We start from the raw sequence: 13,035 nt of genomic DNA on the forward strand, positions 1-13,035 counted from the left end.
CAATAATTTTTGCAAAATTTGGTCCTGTCATATTTACTAGTCACCAATTTTTGTATCAGTAGCATTTACTCTGGGTTCACTAGAGTTAATACCAAACTTTGTAAAAATGGAATTAAAATCACGTAAACTATGGTTAAAACATTGCATTCTGGATACATGTTTTGCATATGGATTAGTAGGCAGATACCTTTCATTTGCATTAAGTATGACTTATAATTTACAGAGGTTTACTGTATTAAACTAAAATATAAACTCAAGCAGAAGTTAAATAAGTTCCTTGCCAATATTTGACTAAATAATACTTTTAAAATACCTTTTTCTTCTAAAACAAGTAATGATAGGACTCTGTCTATGACAGTACCAGCTAGAAATGGCTTTTGTCAAGTGTCATTCTGCTCATGCGTGCATGGAATTTGGCCTTGTAACATTGTTTTCACTTCATTAAAAACATGCTGCTCAGGGAAAGCTTTTCACAGGTGCAGAACATAATCTCAGACCCAAAGCCAGATAAAGATGGCAGGAGGTTTTCCATTGATGTAAGAGGTCTTTGGATCGGGTCTCAGGAAGGACTTAGAACCACCAAGGGTCTTTTTCTGTAAATGGGAGTGTTGAGGATTAAACCTTAACTGGCTTTAAAAATAATGAAATAAAATTCTTAATAATTCTGTTCTTTCAGGTTGTTCACAGTGAAGTCACAACAGATGTATTGGGCATTATTAAAAAAAAGGCCCTTGCCCCTCCTCCCTTACACCTATACTTATGGAACATACTTACGCTTTCCTGACAGATGTTTCTTGATTAGTGCATCAGAGGAAAACAAATCACCACCTACAACGGTTCCTGGAGAGGCCTTGAGGAGAAACCCATAATCTATAATTTTTTTAATTATTCATTACTTTCCATATCAATTTCTATGATTTCCCTATTTTTTCCATAATTTGTTCATAATTCTTATTCATGGAGAATAAAAACAGTGATTTACGTCTGCAGTGTCCAGCATACCCAACATTTACAGCTTTTAAATTAAAACTTATTTGTGAAATGCACAGCAGTTAAAATAACAGTGAATTCACTCCATTTTAAAGAATAACCCTGGTATTTAAAAGAAAAGTATACAAATATTTGTAAGAAATGTTTTTGTTTTTTTTTTTTTTTCATTTTTATATCTGTTGTCTGATATCACATCACTTTCATGGCTGAATTATAGATTCAGATCATATAGCCAAAAAAAAAAGTTATATGTTGTTTAGCTATTAAACTCTGAATTCAGCATTCCATAGACAGCATTTCATACAGGGCCATTTTGGTTCTTTTAGCTTCCATCAGTTTATACAAGTAAACTAAATCCCTAAACTCCTAGTTTTACAGGCAAAATGAGTAAGTTGTGATTTTCTACAATGTCTGGATAAAATGCTTTTTGCATGAATTATGTGCTCAAGAAAAATGCCAGACTGAATGGCCTGGAAAAAAATAGTTCTCTACCTGAAAAAAAAAAAAAAGAAAAGAAAAAAGAAAGAAAAAGACTATGGCTTGGTTTTTTTATAATCTGCTTCTGTATTATTTTATTCCTTTCCTTCTTAATATAGAAGTGCTCCAGTATCTAATCTCTTTGGAATAAATTATATTTATAGCTCTTTTAAGATGATCATATGTTTTCATAATGATACCCCCATTAATTTGCAGTCTGAAAATTTGGAAACTAGATTCTGTTCATCCTGTGTACCGTTAACTCTGAAGCCTGAAGATGGCTTTTTAAATATCACTCTGATTGACTACTTTACAGCTGAACATTTTAATGAAACTATGTAAACAGTATAATTTTGGGAGTGGTGTCTTAACTATAATTTATTTAGATTTATATTTTTTCAAAGGTCTCTCTCTTTTTCTTTTTTACCGCAGTCCAAAAAAATAATGGCTAACAACAGTAATATGCTTATTCTGCAGTCCTCCTCTAGCTCTATTTTATTACAGAAAACAGATACTGCAGTACTGCAGATACACTGGAGCTGAGTGCAGTGTAAGCACAGCCAAGCGTACAAAAAATAATTAATGATGGCCAGTGTTAAGATACTCCTCAAAATCTATGGTTGTTTCACACAGTGTATACCAAATGAGCCCATGCTGAAAGAGCACAGTGTCGTTATCTGTGGAAGGAGAGAAATCAGCAGACTTTGAGGCAGGGGAAATTCTGTGTGTGTTAAGGTAGGAGAGCAGTTTTTACATGCAGATGAGGAAATGTAAATTCCACTTACTGGGAATACAAAAAATATTGTAAAAGAATATTATGATGAGGTGTTTATGAGGGATATGGGATATTTTAGAGATGTAGATACTACAGTACTGCAAAAAATGTGTGCCACATAAAGTCCCAATAGCACTGAGATAAAAATAAAGGGGTGAACTTGACTGCATGGCAAAATCAGATGTTACTGTGCGGATACAAACACCAAGTAATCAAGTCAACAATTGTCCATTTTAAGAAACCAAACAATGCAAGGAATTTTATAACTTCGAAAGATTTAAATAAGGCAATCAAACATGAATGCTAACCCAAGAGAGCAGCTGAGGGCATCTGCCCAGATCATCACTGTTGTATCTTAGCATAACTCTGAAGGCAATGGAGTTATGCTAATTTACTCCAACTGAGGATCCAGACAATCATATTAAGGACTTTGAGTGACAATATTACTTTTATTTTGGGTTATATATTAAAGGTTTTGGCAAGTCTGACCAAACACAGAAAGTGCAAAACACTGCACTTTTAATCCCCTTTTAGCAACTGTATAGTTTATGCAACTTCCCATAGGGATTGCCTCAGCACTTGGGATATACCACAGCATCATGTTGCAGATCTTTGCGGATCTGGATGGAATGAAAAATTGGTTATGATCTGTTGATTTGAAGCAAAAATGATCAACATCACAATGGCAGTTTGCACAATAACCAAATTGTGCCAAAGACCCTTGAATTGAATACAAGCAAATGACAGGCTGAATGAGATTAATTATGCAGGACACATTCAATGACAAAGAAGTATGACCAAACCCAAGGAAGGCGGAGGCAAGTATACAAATGGAAAGACTCCAGGACAAGGAGGCCTTAGAGGGATTCATTGGGGATATTAACATAACTAAGCATATTCATCAATAATTAATCACAATTAAGTGCTCCTCTCAGAATAGCTGCTTAGTGACTGCACAGAATGACACTGGAATGACTGACAAAAGAAAAGTTTTGAAAATTAAAATGAACTGCCAAATAAACATTCACATGGAAATATTTGGCGATTAGAGGAGAGCTTAGGAACTATGGGTTGTATCTTCAAACTTCCCTATGTTGTTATTGCAGACATTGAATTCCGCTTTCAAAGTTAGGCATATAGAAGTTGCAAGGATATAGATGCCCAGCACTTACATTCCTTCTGAAAACAAATTTTAAAATTTTAAGTCATACAGGTTGTTTTGAAAAAATAAATTCAGTGAATATTCACTGGAATTGAGACTATTTTGGGTGACAACTAAGTGGCAAATAGTTTTAAATAATGATTAAAACTCAAACAATACAGCTATTAATAGCTTCTGTTTAAAATTGTTGAGTACATAAAGAATAAAAAGTCATAAACTCTTTGGGTATTATATATGCCACTATGCAAATGAAGCCTCTAATTTAAGAGCATTTCATGGTATTTAAAAATTACTAAGGCCCTGATTCTGCAAGGTGTTTCATGCAAACAATGCTGTGCCTGCATGGAACATTTCACAGAATCAGATGTACTGATATGCGGATGGTTTTTAAGGAGCTTTTTAGAGAGCACATGCTTTTAAGGCTACCTCTCAATAATGAAAACAATGATGAAGGGTCTTATGTAAATGCAACTCAAGTATTTTCCATTTTGGAGAAAAAAGTTGACAAACTTAAGTGAGAAAAATGGAATGACTCAACCTTATTGGAGTCTGAATGAGTTATTCTAGCAGGAAAAAAGCCCAGCCACTTCCATATGTAAAACTTATTGCGACTACAGAGATGAGATTGCTGCAGATGATGGGTTTCTATACAAAGGACATTATCATAACACCACACAACATGAGGTTGGAAATGCTAGGTATAACCTACAGTGCCCATTTGAGTATTGAGAAGTGCAGGAACAGAGCCCAAGGTGTTCTGTTCTGGCCAGGCATGCATGCTGCCATCAAAGATAAGGTATCCAAGTGGAAATCTGCAATAAATACAGGAAACAAAAATGCAAAAAAAACCCACTGAAACCACATGAGATTCCTAATTTCACTTGGCCCAAGGACCTAGCTGAACAAACTAGGAAAGATTATTCCTTACAGGTGAACTAATATTGGGATCTATACTCTTTGGTTTTGCTTTTAATAATTTAGACTCTCACACTAACTTGCAATTTAATAATACATTAAAAACCACAGTTTGTTTTACCATAACATTGCAGATAAGTTAATAAAACACTATCATTTACAAATGGCTCACTCTAGTAATTTTTAATGCTACTCCAAACATATCACAGCTGGTCCTTGCAATCACATTTTCTATATAGAAATCAGCTAAAACATCAAGGAGCTTAAAAAGGTGTCTTCAGATTTCAATGAATTCATACTTAGCATCAAAGGAGTATTTCATTATAATGCAAGATTACTTACTAGGCTCAACAACCTCAGTATTCAAGAAAGCTGTAATTGACAACTTCTATTAAGATTCCCATGCAGAAAAAACAAAACAGGACACAAACAACATGGGTAAAAAAGTGATAATAAGAATGGAAATGGTTATTGCTCTTGCAACAAAGAGTAATTTTCAGATAGAAAAATGAGTGGAAACAATATAATGGGTCATAGTCTGACTGAGTTCTTATAGGAAGACAGATGTAATCTCAGCAGGAAAAGGGAAGGGAAGGGAAGGGAAAAGAAGGCAAGGGAAGGCAAGGCAAAACAGTCCTGTGCAGATGAAGCAACAAACGTACACCCAGGCACTGAAGAGCAGAAACACCTAAGTGGCAAAACAGGATGTAGGTGGAGAAATCACTTCAGCAGCTAAACAGAACTCTGCAGAAATAATTGGTTTGAGTACAAATGCTGACTGTATATTGGAAGAGCTATCAAGGTTTAAAGAGTATAGGTACAACCAATGTCCAAGAATAATTGGTTACGTGTGTAAAGAGGGAAATGTTTCTGTTGTGTTTATCAACGTATTCTATTAATTTTAATTTCTGCATTTGAATTTTGTGTTTGAAGAAGACCTTTTTTTTTTTTTTGTTTTGCCAGATTACTAAAGTGAGGAAGAAAATAGTACTTTTTTCAGGTAATATTTTAGTGTATATATTCATCAGAATAAATACAACACAGGCATCTCCATTTCTGGAAGGATATCCCTTCTTCCTAGTTGCCAGTTCTTGCTGAGCAAATTGCAGTAAAATTACACCAATAAAAATGAATATTAGAGCTTATAATAACACAGAAGATTTTCCCTAGAAGTATGAACTAAGGATATTCTCCTACCCAGAAAAAAACGTACTGCATGGAGTTGTTCTTTCTAGAAGAGTTGTAGCTAACTGGGACAACTTCAGAGAAATTCATTTTCTTATTTGAAGACATTGCTATATTGACACATCTGGGAATGGGAAAACAAGGATAGAAGGAAGATAAGATGATGACCACCAGGAGGATGGACATTAAAGTAGAGTGACATGGTTAGAAGAAGGAGGAACAGAAATTCCAGCTCTTACTTCATCGTGGATAATGTGCAAAAATAGACCAAGCTCCACATTTTGAGTTAAGAAGAGATGCAGAAAGCAAAAGCTCTCAGGCTTCATTTTAGAGAGGGAAATGAGTCTGTACTCCTCCCTATAAGTGCTATAGAGGAATACCAAAAGATGTCCACCACAGAAAATAGTGACATCGAAAATCTACATAGAGACACAGGTGCTTTGGGATTGAACGACTGTAATATTGTTACTATATTGATACTATATTACAATAGTATCAGATAAGCATCCAGACTCGTAGGCACCTGGTTGAACTGCAAATCTTTCTGAGGTTCAACTTCTTTAATACAAGCACTAATGGGATTTTTTGGCAGAAAACTGACCCAAAGGAACAAAGGTAAATGTTGACAATTTGATAATAAATTTTACAGTAGACTAAGCTAAGACTTGGTTACCTATGACCTTTGAAAAATTATCATTATTTTTACATCAAAGTAGCACTAAGTAGAAGTAAATTTTTCATTTTCAGGGAGTCTCTGGTACATAAGTTCTCTGGTTCCCACATTGGCAGTACATTGAATAGAAAGGTTCTCAATTAGTATGCTGCATTTTGGCTGGGATTGATTTATTGATGAACAAAATGTATCCTTTTAAAAACAACAATTTATTTTAGTTTTTTTTTTTTTTTATTTTAAATAAGATTTGAAGCGCTCCAAAATGTTGCTTTATTATAGTATTTATTATTCTTCAATGGGATTAGTTTTGAAGTAACTGTAACTGTTAGAATCACAGAATCAAGTAGATTGGAAAAGCCCTTTAAGGTCATCAAGTCCTTTTTGCTTTACACAAGTTCTATAACAAAAAATGTAATGCTGGAAAAACTTGGATTCTTTCTAGACATTAATTTCTTCAGAGACCCTCAAAGCTGCTGACCACTCTTTTTTTGCCAGCAGCAGTAACTGAGAATTAAAGCTGAAGAAATTCTTCTGTTATCTGGAGATCATTGATCAGGCTGTGTAACCGTTTTGGTCTGCAGTTAAACTATAAACAAAGACTCGCATGTTTCTACTTGGGCTTTGGGTGAAAGTAGAAAATTGTACAATCTACATGGTAAATCTGAGCAAGAAGATTTACAGAAGACAAACATGCGTGGTAAGGAATAAATATACTGACCCTGGAAGAATTTAATTGAAACCTGCAACATTATTATTCTGGGAGCCAGGAAATGCAAGTAGTAGAATCTATGGAGCCACAACTACCAAAAGGCCATAGAGGGAGCACAACCGTAAGCAAAATAAACTTTAACTTTTTCAGAGTCTCATATTAATTCTTTTATTAATTTTATCTAAAATGATATAATACATTAATATTATTTGTTAACAGTGTCTGCTATTTAATATTTTTGTTGGTGCTTAAAAAGAATCAGTGTTTTAGAAAAACTCCATTTAGGAAGCTGCATTATACATAACTTATGTGTTCTGTAAACCTCAGGCAAAGGAAAAAATGGATTGGTAAAATGTGATATAAAGGCTTTATCAGCACATATGGGATATTTGCTGCATAAGCTATGTAGCAAATATGCTACATGGCTATGAAACCTTTCCAAACTATGCAACCCAGAAACATCAGTCCTATGCTGCACTAGCAATTCTTCTACTGCAATATCAATTTTTCTCTATACCCCCATGCATTAAAAACATATTTGTTATAAATTTTACAAAGGTTGAAATCTTTATGATGACTGGAAGCAACTATGTGGAAAACCGGAACAAGGAATACAAGATGAACAGATGAGAACAGTACAGATTGGTAGGGACAGGACAGAAGGGATCTCAGCTTCGGATATAGGCACAAAAATGTGTACACATTTCTCTCTACAGCCTGGGGCAGGAGCCAAGGTTACTGATTCTCACTACCATTCTGCTTTCAGCGAATATGTTTGAAGCACACCAGCAATGTTCCCCACCTCCTGATGTCAGTCCATGTAGTGTTACACCTTCTACTGCTGCTTGCTACCGCAGTAGTTTAGGTGTCCTGTATAGGAGATACCGTTCTTATGGTGGCTGTTGACCTGACAGAGAACCACTAGAATCCCACATTATGGTATTCCTGCTTCTTTTCAGCTTGCTCTTTTTAAAAGCAAGGAAATTATACTCCCAGACCTCACACACAGAAATATAACAGATGTAAATGAAGTTCTTCACAGTTTAAAAATTCCCAAAACAAAATCCCTTATGTAGCTTTGCTTGAGCTGTTTTGTGCATATACTATATCATTTACATGATCGCATCTTCCATCTTAAGCAGTGAACAAGAACATAAATGAGAGCTGTATAAAGGATGCTGCTGTCCATAGGACTCCTACTTCCCTGCTTTCAAATATATGTGAGAAATGCAAAGATGTTTCATTTCTCTCTCTGTACCAACTTCATCAGGATGTAGAGATTAAGGACAATAAAAATATCAGTGTGATGGAGGAGGAGATGGGCTGATTAGCCAATGAGCTTGAGACAGGGAGCAATATAGAAAAGTTTATGAAGGAAAATAGGGCAGAGTAAATGGTCCAAGTGGAAGCTGGCACTGATCAGTTTCAGCAGAGGATAAAGAATAGTCCCATGGCTGTTCTGGAACACTGGATTCCTGTTTTTTCTGTAGAGTTCATGCTTTTTCACAAAGGCTCAGTCACTCATGTAGGACTGACTTCTGAATTCCCACAGCTCTAAGCAAATTCAGTGGGTACTCTGGCATTGAACAAATACAGTATTCTCTGCAATCTTAAGAACTCTGACAAATGGAGTCCTAGAAGTCTCAAGCAATCAAAATTATATGCTTAGGTTTTCTGGCTTTAACATGGGGCTAACCCTAATCCTGACTTAATTCGGGGTATAACTGCAGATGAAAATAAACTAATTCCTTTATAACCAAGATAAAGTATTTAGTAAACACTCAGATGCAATGAAGTAATAAATGTGTGAGTGAATTAGTAGTTATGTCTTGAGAGTACAGTTGAAAAAAGTGCAGTGAATAACAGACAGGGCCTCACATAGAATAATGAGGAAAACTGAAGAAATTCATTAGCTGCTTATGCAGTGATCACTGCCTTCCTTGTGCAGTGAATTGCCTTGTTATCCTATGGAAATGTATCTGATCAGAAAATGAAGGACTGCCTTGTGATGAAAATGCAAAAGAGAGCTAAGTTAGCCTGCTTAAAATTTTTTCATTCACTAACTTGAATTCACTTAACTGAGTTTTTATGTGTTCAAAAGATATTATGATAATTGCCAAATAAATAACTTATACTAAATGCTAAGCAAATAATAGATGCTAAACCTAAAAATATAACTTTACATATGACTGAATCTTGTTCTCTTTGCTTAGGCAAAACTTGAAATAGGTAAAGAGAATGGCATGAGAGAGGAGTGGGGTCTCAAGTTTAAGTTAATGTTTTTAATTTCTTCCTGGATTCTATTAGGTAGGCTTGATTGCAGATGCTGAGGAAAGGCAGAGGAGATACAGTAATTCAGGAATACCTTCCTAACACAAGTGGAAATTTTATAAAAGCCTAGAGCAGCAATCTATGTGCTTAAAGTATTTTTCATGCTGCCCCAAGAGTCTTGTCTGTGTTTTGCTTACATAATTACATTTCCTTGCACATCTACCACTTGAACCATCCTGACCCAAAATCCAAGTCCAAATCTGAGAATCTCTGGGGTTACATGCCCGTGTCTTACTCTGCTTATACTTACACATTCTTCCTAATCTCATTTACATTCCCTCCCCCTGCATATCACAAAGCCGCCTAGCAGCCTATACCAGCATAATCAAACCTGATTGATAGTTTCAAAACACTGTTTTTGACTGGGTAGGAAATAAATTGTAAGTTTTGTACCTACCGTTTACATCTAGTGACTAGAGTAGCTAATACTAGAAAGCAGTCTTACTTCAGCAGCTTTCTCATGCTTACATTCTTTTCTTTCCCATGCTTTACACTGAGGTGTGATTATTTTTCAGGGTATGTACTGAACTCAAAAAATGCTATTTAAGGCACTCATGTATGGTAAAGACAGAATACTGCTTATCATGGCAGTATAAGATATCCATTTATACTTTCCCTTCCAATTTTTTTTCCTCATTACTTACAAGCATCTTTCTGTGTTAACCATAGTACCAACTCAGGAGTACCACAATCTCATAGCACTAACAAACACATATGGAGTTCCAGCTGAGCATACAGAGCAGGAATACAGATCAAAGCTAAGCTTCATGATTCTCTAACTTTCATTGCTTATAATTGCTATTCCAAAAGAAATGAAACAAATTGTAAAGAATGCATTTTAAGTAGGGGAATAGCTAAGTAAACACTAAAAAACATAGTCAAATTAGAAAATTCATTAAGCTGATAACAGTGATACGAACCTGGGGAAAATTATGCAAGCATTAGGGAAAAAGAAATTGTTTTCTCTTCCCTCCAATCTACATCTGAGAAACTACAGCCCTTTACTGGTTGTGTAATCAGAAGTATTTCATCAGTCTGACCGCATGAGAATTTTCTGCTCTAACTAGTAAACTCAAAAGTTCAGAGAAAAATTGAATAATAATTCAAACTTTTAGGTGAAATTCCAGAAGCTCTGACTTTTGTCCATCCCTATCGCATAATGAAAACACAAAAGGAAAAACTACATCAACAGACTTATGTATAGAGCCAGCCTATATGGAATTTCTAGAGACTTCAACGCATGATGCAAGTAGGATCAGTCTCTTCTGCACCAGCTCTCCAGCATTTCTAATTTCTGATGCAACTATATACAATTTGCAATCAAATAAATACTTATAAAGAAAGTATTTGTTCTGTATATCTTACTTGAGTTCTTGTGAGCTTGTGGCCAGCATACTTCGGATGCTTTTGTCAGCCAAGGGACAGCCAGATAAACTGTAAGACATGGCAGGACATATAAGTAAGTTAATCTTCTCATTAACTGAACAGTCCCAAACAAACACAACATAAAATTAAAAAGTAAAAGTTTGTAATGCAGAAAAGCGATGGGGCAAGTGCTGTAATATTGAATTTTGTAATATAGTTAACCCTCTGAATATATTTAGGTATCAACATTACTTCCAAAATTACATACTGTAAATGGTCTTTTGTTTGTTTGTTTGTTTCTCTAGGAACTAGTAAAATGTAACAAAAGATATTTGAGATTCCTGGGTTAACTACTTAAATGCTTAAGAATACTTTGGAAATTTTAGTAATCTATTTAAAAATAAAAGACGTTTATACAACACACAAATTAGCATGCTTTTAAGATCAACATATATTACTCAAAGGGTTAACACATAGTTCAACGTTTTACTTTGACAGCATTGTTGAGGTAAGCTGAAAACAATAAATTGAAAAGACAGAATCCACCATGAAAAAAATGAAGTCACACCTTCTATGTGAGGCGTAATTACCAGTCACATGACCACTCCCATCACACCCTGGTGTTGGACATCTGCCACCAAACAAAAACAAAAACAGCCAAAATAGTAAGTATGTTTAAAAAAAACTTTTAAAAGTTTCATTGTTTCCAGTTTAGCTGCAATGACTGCAAGGGGTTTTAAGCATCCTAATCGAAAAGCTGCAAAATGAACAGGTTTAAATGAAAATGGTGTCTCAATACAATATAGCATCATTAAGAACAAGCAAATACATGTTAGCTTATCACTTTACTTAACTGGCAGTTCGAAACATTTATATGCTGCAAATGTTGCATGCTCATACTGCAAGGCGTATATGTACTCGTTTGTTTAAAATAAGACAAAGAGAGAAAGGTTAAAAGGAGAAAAATAATTTCACCTCACATTATGCTTACGTTATTAAATCCTTTTTGCTCTCTTTGCATTGAGGGTATTTGGGTTTAGGACTTGGGATAGTAACTTCACCAGGATACCTTCTTTCTTCAAGTGCCTCTTGGAAGGGATCCAAATCTTCTGGCTACAGGTAAATATGTACACATCAGTTTCTGCCAGATGAGGTTGCAACTTACACAAAATAATGCAAAGCAGCAGCATCAGATGTAATCACCTTCTTTATCTTATTCTGACAGAGAAATTGAAATTATTTTATATCATTTCACATATTAAACTTTTGAACAATACTCGGATATTTCAATGAAGCCTTAACAACGTGTGGAATATATAGGTTGTTTAACTTGAAAAGAAAAAAAGGCAAAACAGCTTTTTCTATAGCTGTCATACTATTTTGCTTTAGCAGAATCAGTATTTTTTCCTAAAGGCCTAATACAATATCTTATGCATCAAAAAACAAACTTAAATAACATTTTTTAATGGTTTAGAACACCTCAAAGATGAAATAGGAGCAATCTTAATGTCTACACGCAGAATCTCAGTCTGGGGCAAACCTCAATGGATCTGTCTGGAAAAACAGAATTCCATCATTTGCAATTAACTTTACTGATGTATTCCAAGACTTGAAATCCTCTGTTTAAGGACTGAAGTGGCTGAATGCATTGATTTAGCCATTCCTCCAGATGGTGCTATAAACACCACAGCAGAAATAAGGAGTTCTTGCCCTGAAACAAACATGTTGACTTACCTCAGATTTCCTTGATAGCGACAGATATCGTAACTTGAGTGAAATTAATATCAAAGCTGTAATTAACAGCAAAACTAGACTGCATTCAGTGTACCTAGTGAAAATGCCACTTTTCTGTCTCAAACTTGCTGAAAATATTTTTATGTTTTAATCAAAATTGGCAAGTGATGTGCTACACACAAGTGGTTAGCCTAATTTTCTGTTATAAACCAAGAAAAAACTGAGAACAAGCACTAGAAGTCTCCAAAGAGCTAAACTACATTGAGTGCAGGATCATAAACTGTACAGTGGATACGAGTTAAAACATTATGAACAGAAGCAGTGACATGGAACCTTGCCAACAAGCTCTTCAATGTCACGGCTATTCTAAGTTTTGAAAAGTAAAATAAGTTCACTACTGTATTTTCTTTATTTCCCTCTTATTTCTAAGGGTTTTGCTGTTTTGGTATTATCAATTGAAAAGCAAAACTGATTTCTAAAATACTTTCTTTGTCTTGAAAGAAAGTATCTCATTAATACAGGCCCTTTCACAGACAGCTATCAGCAGCATATAAGTAATCTAGAAGATTAGCTGAAATAGTCAAAAGCTTACATTATACTCTGCTGCTTTTGTTTAAATGGATTTCTAAGTAGTATATGCTTTTAAATACTCAGCACATCATTTATGGTTTTCAAATTCAGAAGAATATCTTGTCTTGAGAGCTGATTAACCCAGTATT

At 34.9% G+C, this 13,035-nt stretch overlaps 1 protein-coding gene and 1 long non-coding RNA gene across 24 annotated transcripts in view; one reads left to right on the forward strand and one right to left on the reverse strand.

Moving 5' to 3' along the window:
- The window catches only part of LOC133214596 (uncharacterized), a 28,790-nt gene extending 18,237 nt beyond the window's left edge, over window positions 1–10,553 (forward strand). The window contains exon 3 of the long non-coding RNA XR_009726166.1: window positions 6,676–10,553. This is a non-coding gene — a long non-coding RNA (uncharacterized LOC133214596). The remainder of the gene's footprint in view (window positions 1–6,675) is intronic.
- MYT1L (myelin transcription factor 1 like) overlaps window positions 1–13,035 on the reverse strand; it is a 315,455-nt gene that overhangs the window by 47,712 nt on the left and 254,708 nt on the right. For 16 of the 23 annotated variants that reach the window (XM_061357560.1, XM_061357561.1, XM_061357564.1 and 13 more), the window contains 3 exons: window positions 11,574–11,695; window positions 11,151–11,213; window positions 10,583–10,651 (listed from right to left, as the gene is read on the reverse strand). In XM_061357560.1, coding sequence (XP_061213544.1) covers window positions 10,583–10,651; window positions 11,151–11,213; window positions 11,574–11,695 — 254 coding nt within the window. The remainder of the gene's footprint in view (window positions 1–10,582; window positions 10,652–11,150; window positions 11,214–11,573; window positions 11,696–13,035) is intronic. The other 7 variants (XM_061357572.1, XM_061357570.1, XM_061357567.1 and 4 more) reach the window with 1 other exon arrangement.

The sequence above is a fragment of the Neopsephotus bourkii genome, unplaced genomic scaffold (assembly GCF_033783945.1).
Source record: "Neopsephotus bourkii isolate Nb327-2 ecotype Australia unplaced genomic scaffold, CSIRO-AGI_Nbou_v1 NB_908, whole genome shotgun sequence".
Lineage (NCBI taxonomy): Eukaryota > Metazoa > Chordata > Aves > Psittaciformes > Psittacidae > Neopsephotus > Neopsephotus bourkii.